This window comes from Haliaeetus albicilla, chromosome 13 (assembly GCF_947461875.1).
Source record: "Haliaeetus albicilla chromosome 13, bHalAlb1.1, whole genome shotgun sequence".
NCBI lineage: Eukaryota > Metazoa > Chordata > Aves > Accipitriformes > Accipitridae > Haliaeetus > Haliaeetus albicilla.
Window position 1 is genome coordinate 6905615 of NC_091495.1, and position 21271 is coordinate 6926885.

The 21271-nt window shown below is 36.7% G+C and overlaps 1 protein-coding gene across 2 annotated transcripts in view; it reads left to right on the forward strand.

Moving 5' to 3' along the window:
- LIN9 (lin-9 DREAM MuvB core complex component) overlaps positions 1 to 21271 on the forward strand; it is a 40925-nt gene that overhangs the window by 8925 nt on the left and 10729 nt on the right. The window contains exons 2-10 of one of the 2 annotated variants that reach the window (XM_069800029.1): positions 783 to 815; positions 1924 to 2018; positions 5843 to 5947; positions 7880 to 8013; positions 10987 to 11112; positions 15931 to 16088; positions 17218 to 17351; positions 18340 to 18459; positions 18611 to 18712. In XM_069800029.1, coding sequence (XP_069656130.1) covers positions 783 to 815; positions 1924 to 2018; positions 5843 to 5947; positions 7880 to 8013; positions 10987 to 11112; positions 15931 to 16088; positions 17218 to 17351; positions 18340 to 18459; positions 18611 to 18712 — 1007 coding nt within the window. The remainder of the gene's footprint in view (positions 1 to 782; positions 816 to 1923; positions 2019 to 5842; positions 5948 to 7879; positions 8014 to 10986; positions 11113 to 15930; positions 16089 to 17217; positions 17352 to 18339; positions 18460 to 18610; positions 18713 to 21271) is intronic. The other variant, XM_069800031.1, reaches the window with a different exon arrangement.

Sequence of the window (21271 nt, forward strand, 5' to 3'; positions counted from 1 at the left end):
CCCTCTGCTAATGTAGTTGCTTCAAACAGCTCGATTCTTAGACATTTGAAAATTTCGGAGCTTGAAGGCTGTAGTCAGGCCCAGTTTTGTCCTTCCTGACCCGGAAGCACTGCAGAGGTCCTACAAATGCAGTGGAAGGGGAGCAGCGAAATTTTGATGGATGTGCTACACAGTTTGAACAGTTCAAGCAAACTAAGGGTCCCATCTGCATTTATAGTATCTGAATCTGCTGCCTTTCTGAATAAAGAGGTTTCACCAGCGGGCAACTAACTATCCGTCTTCCTACTTAGAGGACCAAGCTTAGAGAGCATAAACTACTGCTTTCACAGAAATTTTTGGCATTGAAGAATTTTGAGTTGGTAGAAATAATTTTTTAAATAATAAAAAAAAGAAGTGTTCATTACAGTTTCCTTGTCAGTTGTGTAATACATTTGCAACTACATCAAACAAGCAGCCACATGGAAGTATGTAGTTTGGACATAAAGCTTGTTCAGAATTTGCTGTGCTAAACAAAAGTGCTTGGCTTCTGAAGCTGTTTTGTAGATGTGAAACTAAAGGAAAAAACAAAACATTAATATGCTTTCAAGATTTATTGGGTAATAAACATATAATGCTATACTTGGTGCCATGAAGGGCGCACTGGGTTCACTCACTCAGCTGTGAAAGATTTAATATTAAATTCCACGTTCTGCCTAAGAATTAATTAAGAATTAGTAGACTCTGCATAGGTTGTATGGTTTGAAATAACTTATGATTTATGTGGTCTTTTTGATGTATTGCAGGTTCTTCAGCAAAAGCACTTGTGAGCTTGAAAGGTAAGAAATTAATGTGTTATTTACTTGTACCCAATCTGACTTTAAGGTGTACTTAGTTTCTGGCTTTAAAAAGTTCAAGAAAATAACACCTGTAGGAACATTCCAAAGGCGTCTGGAATGCTCTTGTGACCGTTAGCTAAATATGTTCCTACAAACACCAAAGAAGGTTTTTTGTTGAAATATGGGTTTTATTGTGGATATTTGTTACTTCTGTAGACTAATGTTCCTTGGTGGTTGAAACTACGTATGTGGTGGTGTATTTAGACACTGCTCTTCTGGGTGAAATTCCTGAAATGTGTTTTTTCTTCCTAAGTACTGTCTAGGCATCAGGTTTGATGAGAAGATTGAGGTAATCTTTCCTCTTTTGAGGATGAGATAGGAGAAGGATTCTTAGTGAGACCTGTACATGTGACAAAATTTACATTAGGAAGGAATTTCACAGTCTTGTTGTGTTTTCTATCAGCAAGTTGTGGGCTAAATCAAAAATCTGTTTCTTATATCTTCTTTGAAATTGTCTTCATGAACAGTCATACAAATCTTGAATACTGATAATCTGCCCAAAACCAAAAGTTTCTTTATATATTACAAGGCTTCTATTACGCAAGGAAGAAGGCATGGTCTGTTGAATATGTTGTAACTATTAGAGGTTTGTTTCAATAAAATTTGATTTACTTGTTGGTGTGCACCCACTTAATCATTTTTTAGAACCAGAAGGTGGCTAGGTCTTGTCAAGCTTTACCTTCTCCAGGTTTCAGTTAACAGCCACAGTACAGCTGTCTACGTGTGTGTCAACCCAGCAGTGGAAGTAACTGACTCCAGCAAAGGAGGTATCAAGAAATCTAAATATTGTCAGGAGTAAAAAGTGTTTTGTTCATGTTTCTCCTTGTACTGAAAATGTTTTTCAATTATTTTTTTAATTAGTGTTCAGAACAATTTAATAAAAATATTGAAATCTAAAATTAATTTGTAGGTGAATCCAAAGAAGCTGTTGCAAGTAACAAAAATATATTAGTAGTTGATGATGTTGTACTAGCTTTTGGATAGTAGTTATGTTAAAACATACATACATATATATATGTATATTAATGACATGATTTCTTCACAACAGAGGGAAGTTTATCCAGTTCATGGAATGAAAAGTATAATTCTCTGCAGAAAACACCCCTTTGGAAAAGCAAGAATGCTGGTTCTGCAGTGGAAATGGTAAGAAGCAATAAAAAGACAACTGCAGGATTGGTAAAATACCATAAAGTGAATCAAATTTAAGGATCAAAAAATTTGGCTGAGATTTATAGTTTCATAATTTCGAAATGTTAAACTATGCCCTTCACAAGCAGTCTGCACAGTCTGAATATGAGATGAAAACATATTTTATAAATGAATAGTCAAACAAATTAAATTGTTGACCTTGTTCAAGGTAGCTCATAATCATTTTCTCTCTTTTTTGTAAAGCAAGTGCTGTGTGAAATGTTTGTACTGTATCTACCACCTTGAACTTAGGAATTGCCATTTTGGATCAACCATTTGTTTTATCTCATGAAGTATCTCACTTCTAATTATGGCTCAGAACTGATGCGTAAAGAAAAGGAAGGGAAAATGTCATAATGCACTTCCACCATTGTGCCTTCTGGGGGGCAGATTTTATTAAAATTAAAGGAATGTCAGTGAAATGTCATGTAGTATTCTGAGAGGTCTCACAGGAGACCTTGCCTTAAAGAACAACCTTGGGGTGGGGGAATGAAAGGTAATGAGCCTGCAGCCTCCAAGGGCATGTGTCTGGTGTTTGGGTTGACCATTTCACTCTCTCTTTTTTAAATACTCCATTGTTTCTTTCCCCATCGTATCACATTCAAGCTTTTCTTGACTATTCTTAACCTCCTCTACCTTACTGAATTATGTGATTTTGGTTTGGTTTTGCCACCAGCTATATTACACCCAGTGCCTTGTTTGTCTACATCAGTAATACTGTGTGCTCTTTTTACTACATGCTGAAGAGTATATGAAATACTGTCTCAATTGCTAGGCAGGTCTTTCTCCCATACTCTTTTGGTGCTGCCTTCTACAGTAATTGTGACCAACTTACCAACTATCACCTGTTTTTTGTTCAAATCATTACTTTTTGTGAACTGTTTCCCTTCCAATAAATGAACATTATGTTTGAAAACTGTTGCACTTGCCTGCTCTGCACATAATCAAAATATCTGAGCAGCATCCAGTAGTGCATTAAGAAATGTGACTAACATCTGTCATATGTGGCTCATTGTGTCATCCTTCTCCCTGTAGAGAGAAACTTACACAGAGAAGGTTTTTGTTTTGGTAGGATTCACTCAGATACATATACACATGTTGCTATGTGTTTATGCTAGAGAACATAAGGTCTACAAAATGCAGTTCCAGACAGTGACCAGAACTTTGTGATGGCCCTTAGTGCCTGCAGGAGTTCATGTCACAGCTTTCAGCTGTTCCCAGGAATGCTCACCTTCTCACAGAAACAAGCCTTACTGGTAACTTAGGAGATCGCATGTGCTAAAGAACCAAAGTCAATAGCCATAACATTTGTACAAAAATTTTTTCAATTTGTAGGTATGCTGGCTGTAGGTATTAAAAATAAGCAGTCAAACTTTGAATATAGCTTAGTATTGTGTAGAAACCTGGGAGAAAGATCAGAGGACAGCCCGATGTGTTAACAGTGGCCCATGTTGCTGAGATGTGATGTAGTCTTCTGTACTAGTTCGAGTTCCCTGAACAGTGGAAGTTTTGCAGATATGTTGTACTGTTGGTTGAAAAATCTCTCCAAAAATGCCTGACCTACTTAGCTAACGTGGATGATACCTCTTTGTGACGCTTGTTATTTTATTCTCGTGTGAGGCACTGGCAATCCAGACTGATGAAACACTCTTATTTTGGATAGTTCCTTGGAATAGAATTTGGCAGCTTCTGTTGAGCATTGTAAAACAGTTCTCTTGATCTGGATCATAGCCTTAGCATAAGGTTGAAGGAACTCTTAAGTTTTGTCTAGATTGTTTTAGCATTTGTGTTCCTGTGTTGGCACATGCTTTCATGTGGTATGGTGTCATAAAATCAAGAAGAATTATATAGACATTTGGGAGAAAAATTTTGTCCTGGAACCAGCATCTCAAATATGAAGTCTAAAATATAATTGCAAATATTCAATAGGAACCTGGCTCTTCATCCTGTGGGCAGAATGCTGTGATTAAAAAGTCCTGGAGTTCTGCAATGTAAGAGTTTTTATTGTTGGAACAGGATTGTGGCTTTGTTTTCTTGCTCAAAAGTTAGAATAGTTCTGACCTTTCTTTTTTAAGGTGATGGTTTGTCAAGGACAGCAGATATGTTATAAAGAACATAAAGACATTGTAATTGAAATTCAAGATTGTTCTTAAGGTTTAGTGAATTGGAAGATGTGACGAAAAGAACTCAATGGATCTAGGTGAAGAGAGAAAAACAACATCCATAACAATTAATACAATAAACTAATTACTATGTTATTATGATGTGGGCACCATTTGGTTACCCTGCCAATATGTAGTTCCTCTGTTCAGTGTGTGTCTCTTTCCTGGTTTGTAACATCTACAAGGAATGGACGTTTTCTTCTGTGTGCTGAATGTGCTTAGGTGTCTAGCACGTACAGGGCATTACTGTTACTTAAATACACTTGTGTAGTTACATTTATAAAATATATATAATTTAGAGTAAGAAAGGCACGTTTCCCTGGGAAAGCTCCAGCTGTTCTCATGGCATGGGACAGACAGGGATTTTTTTGCTACCACTGATTAATTTAATAGAGAATATCTCTTTTCAAACAGATATTTTAATCAGTCACAAACTTATTAAATGTCTTTCTTAAGTGTAAATGCTTATTAGTGAAGTTTTATTTCACTATTTGTTGATTTATTTTGTTTCTGACTCCTGTTAAGGGCTTATCTTTGTCATCAGTATTCTTCACATTGTGAGTGTTATAGATTTCATACCCATATCAGTTTGTAGCACTTTCACCATCTCTACTGAAAGAAGTGAAATCTGCATTTGTTCTGCCTTTACTCATCCCCTTTGTAAATAGTTTGAAGCACAAGGAATGCTACAGGGTGCAGTCTTGGGGGTCTGCAAAGGAGACACATTTCAGTTGTGGCTGGCTCCTGTGCTGGGCCACAAAGTCTTCATGGAAGGAAAAGCTGCTTGCTCTCAGCACTAGCAGCCTGTCATAGGTTACTCTTTTGTCCTCATTGAAAGCACAAGTTTTTTGTCATAGGGTAAAGTGTTGAGGAATATCTCAATGGTAGTAATTTTTTCATGACACGTATTTGCAATATGGTTTCTTGTTTTCAATCAGCCTCTAATTCTCTTTGAGCTGTAACATCTTAGCACACAAGTAAATTTTAGTTAGCATAAACTCTAAATTCTTCTCTTTTGATATTTTTACATAATTTATTCAAGCTTTAGTTTCTTCAGGCTTCAGCTTCCAAGCGTTTTGCAGTGTAGGCACTTTCAATGAGTTAAACAACAAACCCACAACACTTTTAGACTCATAAGAAGTCCTTGCAAAAAAATTATATCCAGCTAATGTTTTCACTGAGAACACACCAAAACAAATACGCTGTTTGAATAAACGTTTTTTTTGACCCAAAATTCAGAACAAACTGTTTAACAGATGTGCTTATAAGCAAAGCAATGACTATTTTAAGCTTAGATACACAAGTGTTTAGACACCTAACTCCTCTGGAAACAAGTGGGAGTTAAGTTCTAAATACTTCCGTGGAACTGGGCCAGCAGTATAGTAATGGGTTATAGTTAGCATTGGAAAGCCTGGAATCTTAAATTCCTTCTTCTCTTCTCTCAGCCCTTAGACCTCTAACTGCTAGGAGGCACTATTTATTGTGTACCATGTGCCTTAAAACTAATAGGTGGCAAGAGAAAAGGCATTCCATTTCTCTCACTGTGAATTCTGTGCATGAACAGAGAAATCAAAATATTTTTTTCTTGTAATTCATTCTTAATTTTGATACATGCAGCCCTTCAGAAATTCAAAACGGAGTCGACTCTTCTGTGAAGAAGATGACAGACAAATAAACACAAGGTCACCCAAAAGAAATCAGAAGGTTGCGATGGTTCCACAGGTACCTACATGTATGCAGATATTTTTACCAAAAAGGGGAACAAGCCTATCTGTGTTAGTTGAAAATTAGAATACATTTGCTTTTCAAGTTGCATTATCAGTTTATGAATATTCTTGTGAGGAAAGCTGTTGCTAGGAGTAAGCCACAATTCAAAACAGATCTATATTTTTCTTCCTCACAGCTGGGTTCCTCACTTTGTTTATGGGAGTACCTGTTCTTTTTGATCTTGGACATAAGCATACAGAGTTAGAAAGGATTCCAGCCTAGTTGCCCATCTTGCTTCTGCAAACAATCGTGTCCTGTAGTCTGCATAAATTTATTCAGTTTCAGTTAAAAACTGACTAGGTTTCTTGCACTGACTACATCATTTAGAAGGCTGCCGTAGAACTTAATGTATTCCAACAGTTAGGAACTTGCTCTAGATTTGTAGCCTAAACGTATTCATGGCCATCTATACCTTCTTGATCCTGTAATGATAATGTCCTCCAATTCAAACAGCTTGTTTTTCTACTCCTCCACTTGACTGTCTACTCCTTGATATAGCATGAAAGAGCAGCTGTAATTTCTCTCAGCCTTTATTTGCTGTGTTAGACAGGGCAACATCTCTTAGTCTCAAAGAATTGGCTCTCTAGTACCTTTGTCATCCAAATCACTTTTCTGTACCGTCACCTTATGAGCCTGAATTTCCCACACTGAAAAAGTACTATTTGAATACTGGTCTTACTTGCCTTCTGAACTGTACTGTGCAGCGCTGAATGGGGAAGACTTCGCAGTTGCCATTTTGCTGGGTTGATTTTGTCAGAGATGAGGACCATGACATTTCTCTCTATTCATTACCATGATTTCTTAACAGTAGAAAAGCCTGGATAATGTTCGAAGCCCAGTTGGTTTGTACTTAAATGTCTGGTTCAGGAGGTGAAGTGTTTGCTAGATAAACCTTTGTGAGGGGCTGCAGCTGCTGTAGCTCACAGATCTTGCTGTCCTGCTAGGCTTTGTTTCCTAGAGTTCCAGTGGGAGAAAGGGGACCTGTATCCAGAAGGTAGTGGTTAAGTGCAGCAGGAGCCAGCAAGGTGCCTACCTTATGCTTTATCCTGTTATTGCTGGTACTAAAGGTCAAAATACTTTTGAGCATTTGGGGAAGGATAACAACTGATTATGGCATCAGGACCCAGTTAAACTAATATTCTCAAAAAGCTGTTATTTTTTGCAAATAAGTTTTTCTTTCTGTCAGTTAAGACAGTCATCCCTGGAACAAAATTACGGAATTATTTTTCTACGGTCTTGTTTAAATTCAGGTCTATGTATTATGCATGCAATCTAAGACAGTGTATTTTCTGCAATTTATAAAATAGCTTTCAAATGTAGTTAAAACTTGATTGCTTATGTCCATGCTAGCTTGTCTTGCAGTTTTCTAAAAAGCAGACACTCTGCTCAAAGCTTTGACTGTATTACGTTCCTGTGCTAGCTTCATTCTCGGTTTAAGAAGAGTTAGCAAGAGTAGAAGCACTAGTGTAAATGAGGCAGTTGGTGTTGCTGGATCTGAGCTGCAACATCACGTATGTTCACTTGAGACAGTGTTCAGTCGTGCCTCAAACTTTTGAAATCTGTGTGTACTTTAGTGCCATGCTATTGTTACCAATAATGTAGTTTCAGTGTTGGAAAATGTTTCTGTTAGAAGAGCTTTGTATAGAGATAATTTGTTGTATTGATCCTGCTAAAGTTTGCCATCTGTTATGTTTGATTGCATTGCTGATATAATGCAGTACAGATTGTTATAGATCTGCAACAAAAAAATTGTCATGAAACACTATGTGCGATTAAAATGTAACAATTATTAATGTGCAAACTTTTATCAGGAAAACCTAGTTTAATTATTTGAATATTGAAGAATGTTAGACTGTCTTTAACTGTTTCCTTTATTTTACTACCTAGAAGTTTAATACAACAATGCCAACACCAGACAAGAAAGCATCACAGAAGATTGGTTTACGGCTTCGTAACCTGCTCAAACTTCCCAAAGCTCACAAGTGGTGCATATACGAATGGTTCTATTCAAATATAGATAAGTATGTTTGTTTTATATAATTATCTCTTATTAGTATAGAAACAAGTCATTTTCTGAAATTGAGTTGCAAATTTCCATATATTGGTTAGATACTCCAAAGTTTCATCTTAAATTATTAGTTATTGAAAATTACTTCATTTTTTTGTTGGTTTTTTTTTCTCTTTTTTATAATGAGCAACCTGCTTGGGTAGTTCCTTGGGTAGTCTTCCTTTATGGAAATAATTTTCTTTTTATCACCTCTGCCTCTACCAGATACAAGATTTTATTCATAATGTTTTTAGCATGAAGTTATCAGAACATTTAGACTTTTTTGAACCCTCGGATCAGTGTTACACACGGGGGATAGGAAGGAGACTGCTTCTTCATAACATACTGCTTCCCTAAAAGGCATAAATGTTGATTTCATAGATTTCTTCCCCATCATCCTGTTTTTACTGTGATCACTAACAGAGCTCTGGGTTGTGACTATTCAGCTGTTGTCTAGATATCAGCATCCTTCTTGGATCCCCTAGACTGTTTCTGCAGTTTGTGCTTCAGAGTCTTTGGCACTTGTTCTCGTAACACCACTAGCAAGGTGGTGTGAATAGTTTAAAAGAACCATTTTAGTTTATCCCTAATAATGAAATACTAAAAATTCTAAAATGTAAAACTCTTTATTGATGAATGGAATCTTAAAATCTACACTGATTGACTAATAGATGAAACTCTAGTATTTAATATTCTAAAGAATGGTTTCAGAATTAACAAGCATTCTTTTCCAGAATTTATTCAAAACAAAATAATTACTGTTTTTCCTTCCTATTTTAATCATGATGGCTGTGGCTGTTTTCTGTAACTGAGAAGGCAGTCATAGCAACAGAAAAATGTTTTAGGGTATGTTCATCACAAGTAGAAAAATTACATGTCCATTTTAGTTAGTTCTAAATTCATCATCTGTAGGATTTAATTCCTTTGAAAGAAGTAGACTTTACCTGCCTTTTTTTTTCTTCTCTTTTTTTGGAAAAAAAACCCAAACAACAAAACAAAGAACCCAAACCCTACTTATTCCTAGTAGTAATTTTAAAATGTGACATTTAAAATTATGATTTTTACAACAGTCCAAGAACTTTTAGTTTATTTTGAAATAATTGTCTGTGGAACTTTAGGTCTATCAGTAGACTAGAATTTGAGTTCAGCAGGTAATTCTGAAAACCTCTTTGATAGTTATCAATGTATGTTTGTAATGCTAGTAACATATGATCATGTTAAGATCTTATAACATAGTTTACTAAGAAACTACATATCTTTAGAAGAAAAACTTTGATGTATGTTGTTTTGAGTGATATAATCTAGACTTAATGAGAAGCTTAAAAAAGTTTAAAGCATAGATCTGTCAACTAACAAAATATGGCTCACTGTACAAGTCTCAAAATATTTTAATCTAATTGTCTCATCCAAAATTGAAATCATCACTTTAAATGCCATGTCTACTATAAGTTTTTGAAATATTTTAATCTCTACAACTATCATCTGTGATTATTAGATTATTGAAGCTGTTCCAGTTGGATTCTCTCTAAGCTGTTGCAGAGGACTGTTTTCTGTAAAATCCCATTGGCTTCTGACACGCAGGGACTTCTAAAGAGCTACTTACTACTATAGTGATAATAGGCCCTCAGAACCAGATGCAGCTGTAGCTTGCTTACACCATTTCCCAGAGCTTCCAGTCTTGTGGATGCTGTGGGTTTACAGTTTGCCTGCTTAGGGACAAGTGATAGTAAAAACAATCAAATACAGATCCTCTTTCTCCAAAAAAAGCAAAACAGTTGTTCTTTACACAGATATCTTATGTTAGCAACAGTGAATCTGGATAAAATAAAACTCTTTTATACGCTTCCTTGTCTGTTTCATGAACCTCATTGATCATTCTTTGTGGTTTCCTTTACACTTCATGCCACAGCTGCAGATCCTTCTACTGCAAAAATATTCCCTTCCATTCTTGCCCGAGTCTCCTTATCTCCATGCTCCTTTCCTCTCTCCCACCACTCCATACACTCACTTGAAAGTGGTGTTGCTTCCAAGATCTTCCTTGTTCTGTGCTTGGGGATATTCCCCTCTAAACCCCAGCACCCTGAAGAGAGTGGAGAAATGTGGCTTTATCTAGGATGCAGTTATTCTTTTGTTCTCACCAGGTGAGATCTATTTCAGTTGCACATAGTCTTTAATGATTAACCTGCTATTAGATGGGCATATCCATTGCTGCTCCCTTGTCTCTTCAGCTCAAGAAGGATGTGGTACTACAAAGTAAAAGGCAGTCATAAAACCTAGAGATACAGACAGGTCATAGTATCAAAGAGAAATTCATAAGTTGTGTAGGTAGGTTCTCTGAACGGTCACTTCTGTAATACTGATCCTCTGCTTCATCATGGAGTCATGGTATGATACAGTAAAAGTCTCACCTGTATAGCTGTAGAGAATGACAAGTTGGCTCAATTTTCTGTATTTTGGAACCCTCTGTTGAGAATCTGGGTTATAATTGCATGAATTTATGAAAAAGGTACTGCCTTTCTGTTTCTCAGTATCATGTTGTCCCTTCCTTTATTTGCGATACCTCACCATATGTTTATGGTTTCCTTCAGTGTGTTGCAGGATCCTCATGACATTGCATTGGCTTTGCTGAAGTTTCATTTGGTGCCTTTCTATACATTACAAAGCAGGATGAATACATATGTTTCCCTGTAGTAACAAGAGAGAGGAACATTTTTAAACATCCTTGATAGTAAGGCTCAAATAGAACAGCAGTCCTGGAAACTTCCTGTCTTTGTTTTCTGTTGAATTTATTTCAGGTTAAATTTGTCCTTTAAATAGGAGTGTCTTGTTTATATGACTAATTTATACTTTTTGTTTTCAATGTATTTCTTATGATGGACATTTTTTGGAGTCTCGTGACAAAAGTTTACTAAGTGTAGTTAACAGAGGACCAATTATGTTTCAACAGACCACTATTTGAAGGAGATAATGACTTCTGTGTATGCCTGAAAGAATCTTTTCCAAATCTGAAAACCAGAAAATTGACAAGAGTAGAGTGGGGAAAAATCAGACGATTAATGGGAAAACCACGGAGGTAATTTTTTTTTTCTTTCTTTCTTTCCAATTAATAACTACATGTAGTTTTGATGTTACTGGAATTGTTCCTTCTAAAATAATTGTGCATGCAGGTAGTAAAGCAAAATAATAGCTGAGAGCAGAAAAATATTTTATTGAAAAGGTGTTCTCTGAGCACACACCCCGCTTTCCTCCCCCACCCTATTCCTTATATGTGTGTGTCCAGTCAATGTAGTTCTTATGAGCCTATACTTGAAATGTTCTCTTCCCACTCCAGAAAACTGAGTGTCTAAGCTAGGATATGTTGAAATTACTGTATCTTCTATGCTGCAGTGCTTTCTGGCATGGAAGACAGGCCAATTTTTCACCAAGGTTTTTTTTCTGGCTATAACTAGCTCTTCTTGGGGAAAACAAGTGCACATTTTCATCTCATTTATTTTATTATTTTTTAAACCATTTTATAGATCCTCAACTTTTCCTGGCTTGGCTGCCAACACAGAGAGAGGAGAAAGTCACCCATAAAATACTGTACATTGTAGCAAAGAAGCCAGAATTTAATGAAGGGCATAGTTTTTTCTCTAATTTAGAATTCTTAATTCTTAAACCCACTGATTCAGTTCAGCCTTTTCACAGAACCTATACAATTTAGCCTCTAGAGAAGAGAAGGCTCAGGGAGGATCTCATGTCTGTGTATAAATATCTGAAGAGAAGGCATAGAGAAGACGAGGCCAGGCTTTTCTCAGTGTTGTCTGGAGATAGGACAGGAGGCAAGGGGCACAAGCTGAAACACAGGAGGTTCAGCCTTAACATAAGGAAACACTTTTTACTCTGAGGGTGACTGAGCACTTGCACAGGTTGCCCAGAGAGGTGGTAGAATCCCCATCCTTAAAGATACTCAAAGGCCGTCTGGATGTGGTCCTGGTCAGCCTCCTGTAGGTGACTCTGCTGGAGGGGTTGGAGCAGATGACCTCCAGAAGTCCCTCCCAAACTCAACCATCCTGTCATTGTGTAAGATCAGGAGAAAAATGTGAAAGTAGTGTTGCAAAAATAAAAGATTGGTTTATTTATGAAAATACAAACACTAAAGCACTGAATCCATTTCCTAGATTGCTGTACTGAGTCAGATTGTATTTTGTCTGATGGAGGCTATTTAATCTCCTGTACCTATAAACAGCTTTACGTAACTAAAAATTGCCAGTCAAGGGAAAGCAGCAGAGCCAGTTTAAAAATAGTTCCTCTTGGAAAGGTGTTCATATCATTTGAGCTTAACTGAAACAGCTTCTTGTTCTTCTATCATCATACTTCCCACGGAGAGGGGAATGGTGTATTTGGAGGTTCAATCATCACTTATTCATTTGACTTTTGCCCAAAGTGGGTACAGCTATAAAAGATCAGCTTGCCTCATTCAGTGGTCTGTTGGACCATTGACAAAACTTTTTTTTTTTTTTTTTTTTTTGGCAGGGGGAAGTGTTGTTGGTTTGAGGTTTTTGTTAAGCTATTATACAGTTAGTTTTTTAAAAAGAGAGACTCATGCCTAAGGAACCACAGGTCTAAATGGGTAGGAAGTTGTTTTATCTGAATTCTGAAGTACAAGTATATGACTGGATATAGAGTCTCGTTTTGTTTGTTAACCAAAACTACAAGTTCTTGCTTTTTATCAACACAAAATAAGCATTCCTGTTTGCTTGTCATTTCTTTAATAATTTTAAAAAAACATTTATTGGTAGTCTTTTTCAAGATGTCCAGAGTGGTCTTTGGCCTTAGTTCTAAAAGATTTTGAATTAATCTAAATAGTTTGAATGCTTTTTCAAGATAATTTGCATCTACCTCCAGAGCAAAGTTTTTTTACATTACTATTCTGTTAGAAATTTCTTCTGTCTGTCCTCATATGCAAGTAAGCTAAATACCATGTCAATACTGATATCTCCCCATGAGGAAATTAGAGAAATAAGAGATTTTGCATCCACAGTGTTGGTGGCAGAGGATAATAGTGTCTCTGTGTGATAGCTGTGCACGTGGTTGTCATCTTTTTTTTTTAATTTTGTTTTAAATATATTGTAATATCTTCTTATTTCTGCTGCTACTTTGAATGTCCTATCATACCATCAATAGTGTGGTTGATTGGCACAACAGTATTCTTCATGGGAGCCTGCAAAGCTTGTAAGATTCCAGTAGACTGTGGGGAAAGATATGCTCCAAGAAAAGGAAGAGGTAATAGTTAGTCTTGTGTACTCTGTGTAAGCTTAATTGGGGTTGTGAAATAGCAATGGATATGAATTAAGCTCAGATATGTGTGTCCTGCCACTATATGATAGTGATGATTCCTCTGTTAGTTCAAATTCTCATGACCAAGGTAGAAACTGAGAAGAATATTCAACCTCTTAAAAAGTCTCAACAGAAAACTAATGAGGTTCCAAAGTGATCTGTATCATAGTTTTAATTTTCATTTTTTCATAGGAATGACACGAAGATTGGATAACCTTTATTAAATACATTTGGGGGACTTGGGGTTGGAGATTTCCTTTAACAGAAGCCAGAAATATGTTGCAAATACTTTCTACATCCATGACGTACAGCATTCAGAACAGAGACTTTTTAAGAACATCTGAGCTATCAGTAAAACAGTAGTTCCTGTTGTAGGGACCTTGAAGGTCAGTGATTAGTATATCAGCATTTGAATTTGTATTTCTAAGAGCACGGGTCAAAGAACATCAGGCGATACCTGATGTTCCTGATGCAAGACCCTGGACACAATTAGAAGGACTAATATTAAAGTCTATGTTGCCTTTTTTTTTTTTTCCCCTTCTTTTTTTGTCTTGCTGTGCTTAGTCAGTCTGTTCTCCTCAATGGAATTGAAAACTCTGACCAGCATTTTGCTACTTCATGTTCATAGCCCATGGCAAACATTTCTTCACACGTGTTCCTCCCCAGTAGTAAATATGAAGCAAATAGCATCTTTAAATGAGAATATCCAACTAAGCTTTGCATAAATCTCCCAACCACCATCACTGTCTCTCTGCCATATCCCTTTCCAGATATTTTGAATTCCTAATGAGGATCATTAGGCAGCACACAACTCCAGGTAAACATGTTTTGCTCTTCAGTGGTAAACTGGTGAGTGGGACATGCACCTACAGTTGCTCAATCTACAACACAGTTTCTAGGCTATACAAAGACTAGTGACAACTTCCTTGGTGACAGTGATTGGAAAGCCTAGTAAGGGAACCTTCAGTGCAGTGCATTATTGCATGTACCTGACAGAAGTACGTCACAGCTTCTGCTCATTCCTGTTCTTTTGTTTGTTTGTTTTGTTTTATGTCTTGCTTAGGACTAAGGCCTCATTGTGTTGACAGTGTACAGACTGGACAAAACAGATGGTCTATGCCCTATATAACTTATAAACCATGTATAAGGTAAAAGGCAAGTGGTGTATGCATATAGACAAACAAGGGTGAAACTGCCAGTCAGCATGAAAGAAAGTGGTCTCAGCATCCTGGCAGCTTAGTTCTTATGATCTTCTCATACACATTGCAAGGAAGAGAAATTTTGGAGAATAGTGAAATGGCTTTGTGGAACTCTGAGTGAGGGATATACAGAAGAAAACATAAGAATGTTCATTTTGGCATATAATAAGAGAGTAGTAGAAGCAGACTTGGAAATAGTAGCTGACTGCTCAGTACTGAGTGAGAGAGAAATAACTGAGGAATATCTTGAAGGGATTTAAAACAGAAAATAATTTGCAGTGTAGAAGGGGGAACCAGTGGAGGATTTATCAGGGTTTTCTAAAATAGTCTTGTACAATAGGACATTTTACTGATCAGTAATCAATATATAACTGGGTAAGTTCCACAGAGAATGTTTAAATTGCAGTTGACTGCAGTAAAGCAATTAACAAAGGTAGTAAATTATTTGATAAATAACTGCTTCTGCAATTAAGCAGACCTACAATAGCATCGGTACTCCTTTTTTAAATTACTTTTTTCATTGACACAAGAACAATAAAACTTTTTTTTAACAAGGAATGAGAGATGGGATTGAGTCCTTAATGTCTTTATGCTTTCAGTATCTCCCTCATGCATCATGCCTATTCAGTAGGTTAAAAGTGAGAACAAATAAAACCAATTAAAGGCCATGGGAGTAAGTTTTCCATCTTTTAGATTACATTTTAAGACACCCCCCCCAAAATGGAGGAGGGGACTGCTAGAGACTATCTGATTTTACTCAATAGAGTAAGTTCAAAGAAATTTGTATGTTTACTATGATCAATCTCAGAACAATTCATCTGCATAATAGAGGTTTTATGGCTAAGTTGTATTCTGCACAGATGCAAGGAGATGAGACAGAGAAGTGCCCTTTTATATTCTGTGTGTGGTGCACTTTCATACTAAGTTAGTTTAGTTGAGCTGATGACCACATGTGATCATGTATCAGTAAGTGATGGCAGCCAGGGTCCTCACAGTAAGTCCTCCTTACATGCATTGAACTGGTATTCAGAGTAGACTGGATGTGGGACCTGCTTTAGCTTTGTTTTGACACCAGGTGGATCCCTATAAGCAGAAGAAGTTCTAAAAAGTTGTACTCTTCGGATACGCTAATGCCAACAGCTAGCATTCCTGAATATTATTTTTAAATAAATTGTTATTTTAGGAGTGATAATTCTGGGGAGTAGGACTGTCTAAATCCATTCAACAAAATCCTTTTCTCTTGAACACTTTACCCCAAGCTTTTTCATTTTCCCTCACTGATTTGTAAACTGTGCCTATTTAGTTGATGTGTCTTCACATATGTATGTTTTCAGTGCTGAACTTAAGTGTAGTTCTACCTAATTGTATTATAGGTGTTCATCTGCATTCTTTGAGGAAGAGAGATCAGCGTTAAAACAGAAACGGCAGAAAATAAGACTTTTGCAGCAGCGGAAAGTTGCAGATATTTCACAGTTCAAAGATCTTCCAGAAGAAATTCCATTACCGCTTGTAATAGGAACAAAAGTTACAGGTAATTTCTTAAAAACAAACAAACAAAAAAACAGCCAAGTGTTTTGCAAAGATTTTAATAAACCATAATATACTTAGTGCACATAGTTAAAATAAATTTAAAACATCAAAAATTAAATGTTTTTATTGTTAGCTTATTGAGAAGGTGCTTGTGAGGATTAGCTAGTATTTCTAAAACACGATATGGTTTTGAGGTACAAACTTAGTATGGTTTATTATTTCTGCTATTCAAATTGCAGGGGGTTTTTTGCAGGGGCAGGGGGCTTCTGTCCAGTATACGTAACATCTTGGAGAGAGAGATGCTTAAATGCAAAGAGCTGAGTGCTGTCTGAAAGTTTAAAATCTAACCTAATATAAAACTAGAGCTTTATTCTTCCATAAATATAAAACTATGTATTTTGAAACAGATATACGATTGACACTGAGGTGTAGTTGGACATGTATACCAAACATGACATTGCCTTACTGAAAAAACTTACATGTAACCGAGGAAGGATTATTGTTAAAAACATTCCAGAAGTTTTGTCTAATCTTATAAAAACTTGAATTCCTCCATCCTGTCTGTTTGTGATCCAGATGCTTTTCACTTAAGCATGGTATCTCCCACTCAAGCCACTACTGTTCATTGCTTTTTGCATACTTCAGCAAAACTGCCCTTAATTCTTGCTGAAGAGCAGGCATGCACAACATTGCCTCTCCTCACTCTTCTAGAGCTGTATCCTTGAGCTGCGTTCCTCATTGTCTTTTGCTAAATATGCAGTCATCAGTAGAAGCGATCAAAGAGAAATGGTATGCAAAATCATCTGGAAATTGACTTTTGCCTGCTAAATCTGTCTGTCAGAAGATATTGGGTATTGAATAGTGTTTTATTCAGACATAAATGTAGTGCTAAGGATTAGATTTGGGAAATATTTGACTTGCAAAGACAAATTTGACAAAAATTTGGGTCGTATTTCTGTTGCATACTATTATTTTTCCAGGTTTACTTTTTTTTTTTCCATTTAATCTGTGGGTTTTAAATATACATGTAAAGGGTTACTTGCAAAAGATGTATTAAGTCAATTTTTCTCAATGATATCAGAACATTATAATGTTTGGTTTATTGTTCTTTTTGTTTGGTTTTTTTTAAGCACGTTTGCGAGGTGTCCATGATGGACTATTCACTGGACAAATAGACGCTGTAGACACTCTTAATGCTACATACAGAGTGACTTTTGACAGGGCAGGTCTTGGAACACACACAGTCCCAGATTATGAAGTTCTTGTAAGTATTAATGACACATTCTTAAAATAGCTGTAATAAAAAAATAAAATTAAAAAATCTACAGTTGTATGGTTGTATGCTTTAATCAAAAAGAAGAAAATTTGAAATATTACATCCAGGTGGTATTCTCATACAAGCATAGCAGATGCATGAGAAATTGCAGGGGAATGAGCTTCTACTGTTTATGGTTCTATAGAACATGATAACTCTCTATGATAAAAACATAACAACTCAGGCTGGAATAATTTACTAGACCTACTATTATAGGTTATTAGCCTGAGTTTAATATGAAGACATATCATGAGTAGTGTAAGATCCCAAAGAAAATGCTGCTATGGGATCCTGGCAGGATTTCCAGAAAATGTTGGAGAAAACGACTCTTTGTAATTTGCCAAAGTTTGGAAAGGCCTGTGGTAGTTGCAAGCAAGTATTAGCAGTTGATTGAACCTCATTTTGAAACTTCTTATGGTAATGAAGCTACCTGTGGGGCTGTTGCTTTGGTCAAACAATTTGGGATTATTTCCTAGCTCATGGGCTTTTGTACCAATTTATGAGCTCCAGGAATTGTTCCTGCCAAACAGTCTGACCTAGACTGCAATCTTTTCAGAGAACCTCATGTTCTTTTGTGTAGTGTTGAATCTACTTAAGGGCCCATAATTTGTCAGTCTCTGTCATGATCTGAGTTTGGAGCCTCTGCTGAACTCCTGTTCAGTCATGATTTGTCTGCAGCTTGCCAATAGAATTTTTGGAAATACTCTTGCAGGTTTTATTTGATATGATGCCATAACACTTTGAAAACTCTAGCAATGGAATATGATTTTGAAGCTTCTGCTAGCCCAAAAGCAAAATGTTAATCTTTTAACGTTGTTGGGTTGGAGCGTGGATGGGCATGGCTAGTCCAGACTCCTGAAATAAATTATGTATTGCAAAAGGTTGTAAAATTAATTAATCTGACAGCTGAAGTATATCCTTCCTTTTCCTGTCTTAGAGTAACGAGCCTCATGAAACCATGCCAATTGCTGCCTTTGGACAGAAACAACGGCCTTCAAGGTTCTTTGTGACCCCTCCCCGATTGCATTATACACCTTCACTCCAGTCTCCAATTACAGTAAGTTACTTTTTTCATGTAATATGAATCACTGAAGCTGTCACTTTAAACAGTTTTTGAGATTAATCTTCTGAGGTTATTCAGCAAGATAAAAACTTTAGCAAATCCCTCTAAAAATAAGCTGTTAAATTAAATGTTCTTTCTTGTATAGGACAGTGATCCTTTATTAGGACAATCTTCGTGGAAAAACAAAATTTCAGGCACAGAAAGTGAAACACTAGGAGGTTTTCCAGTAGAATTCCTGATTCAAGTGGTAAGTGTTAACTGTAACTCTTAATTTTGTTGTGTATTGTCCTTTTGTGTTTATTCTGCCAATTGTTCTGCAGTTAAATGACCTTCTGTTGATTTATGACAGATATGATGATATCCAAATTAACTTTTGAAAATAAATTAATAATATTTGTTTTTATCCCTGCTACCACCCCTTCTTAATTTTCTGGCTTGTTCATAAGCTTTGAAATATGCTGTTCTTCAGACTGCAGAAGGGGCTTATTTCTCCAAAAGCGTGTCTTATTTTTCCCAGCTCTATCACTTGGTCTAAAAAAAGATATTATTTCTACCTGCAAACTTTGTACTGTGTTAAGGCTTTTTTTTATTTAAAATATATTTGCATTATGCAAAGAACATTTGTCCATGTGCATTATCATATATTGTATAATATTGCATTTTATGTTATGTAATGTCCTACCGTCTTGGAGAAGAAAAGAAGCACTCTTTTCCCTGAAAGCAAACATACATGTTATAGATAAGAAAACTGGGTTTTGTCTTCATCTTTATGAAATAATTCATCAGCGATTTTTGTACACCAGTTCAGAAGAGCACGGACAAGTAATGTTAGGAAGCTGAGATTTATTGAATATCAAAACTTATCGAAGCAAGTTACTCTTGAGGATGATGGAAGAATGTAATTGATCATGTTGGCTTAGCTTAAGATCTGTGATTGAATTCTTTAACAATGAAAGCTGTTTTGAACATTCTAAAGGAGATCAGAATAACCTGTGTTTAAAATATTAAGAACTGAGAAATAATATTGCTAATTACTTCTGTTGTGGTTTAATCCCAGCCGGCAACTAAGCCTCACACAGCTGCTCACTCACTTCCCTTACAGTGGGATGGGGGAGAGAATTGGAAGGGTAAAGGTGAGAAAACAACTCATGGGTTGAGACAAATACAGTTTAATAGGTAAAGCAAAAGCTGCGCAGGCAAGCAAAGCAAAACCAGGAATTCCTTCCCCACTTCCCATGGGCAGGCAGGTGTTCAGCCATCTCCAGGAAAGCAGGGCTCCATCACGCCTAACCGTGACTTGGGAAGACAAACGCCATCACTCTGAACAGCCCCCCCTTCCTTCTTCTTCCCCCAGCTTTATCTGCTGAGCATGACATCGTATGGTCTGGGATATCCCTCGGGTCAGTTGGGGTCAGCTGTCCCGGCTGTGTCCCCTCCCAACTCCTTGTGCCCCCCCAGCCTCCTCGCTGGTGGGGTGGGGTGAGAAGCAGAAAAGCCCTTGGCTCTGGGTAAGCCCTGCTCAGCAATAACGAAAACATCCCTGTGTTATCAGCACTGTTTCCAGCACAGATCCAAAACATAGCCCCATACTAGCTACTGTGAAGAAAATTAACTCTATCCCAGCCAAAACAGCACAACTTCTCAAATTTTAAAGTGTATGTAATTGGTCAAAAGAATCAAGTTTTGTCTGTGGCTCACAGGAGACACTAATATTTTGGCCATTCCACATAATGAATTTTATTTGACAGAATGATCTATTCATTTTTTTAGGGGAAACTTATTGTATGAAGCTAATTTTGAAAAAGATGGCTTGGCATCTAGCTTAGCTAAGAAAATGTAAAATAGTTGTAGTTGCTATAAGATTAATTATGTTAAGAAGTGAAATACACAAAAGGTACGGTCTTTGTTTATGCTGCTAAACTGTATCTGCAGCTATCCTCCTACTTAAGTCACTGAGTACGATCAATGAAACTGGGTAGCTGTTGTGGTTTACTCCCAGCCAGCAACTAAGCACCATGCATCCATTCGCTCACTCTCTGCCCCCAGTGGGATGGGGAGGAGAATCATGGAAAAAAAAAAAAATTAAAACTCATCAGTTGAGATAAGAACAGCTTTAAAATTGAAATGTAATAATAATTGTAATGAAAAGGAAGATAATGAGAGAGAAATAAAACCCAAGAAACATAAGTGATGCACAATTTAATTGCTCACCACCCACTGACTGATGCCCAGACAGTCCCCAAGCAGCGATCAGCCCCTCCTGGCCAACTCTCCCAGTTTATGTACTGAGCATGACATTCTATGGTACGGAATATCCCTTTGCCTAGGGTCAGCTGTCCCGGCTGTGCTCCCTCCCAGCTTCTTGCGCACCTGGCAGAGCATGGAAAACTGAAAAATCCTTGACTTAGGATAAGCACTACTTAACACACTGATGTTTTAGTTGTTGCCATCAACATTAGTCTTGCACTACATCCAAAACACAGCACTGTACCAGCTACTAGAAAGAGAATTAACTCCATCCCAGACAAAACCAGGACTGTAACTAAGGGGTATGGGGTATTGAGCTTTACAACTATTTAGTGTGTCAAGTTGATTTGTTTATGATACTGTTTCTGTATTTTAAATGTGAAAAAGTGTGGTTTCTCAGTCACATTTGGTGGTATATTATTACTCATTATAAGGAAAGCTAAGTTTTAAAAATGTAGGCCTTTTGCTTGTATTATAAATGGTGGCATTTTACAAAGATACTGCATTAGTATGTATTTTTGCTTGCAGACTGTCAAAAGATTTTGAACAAAATCAAGCC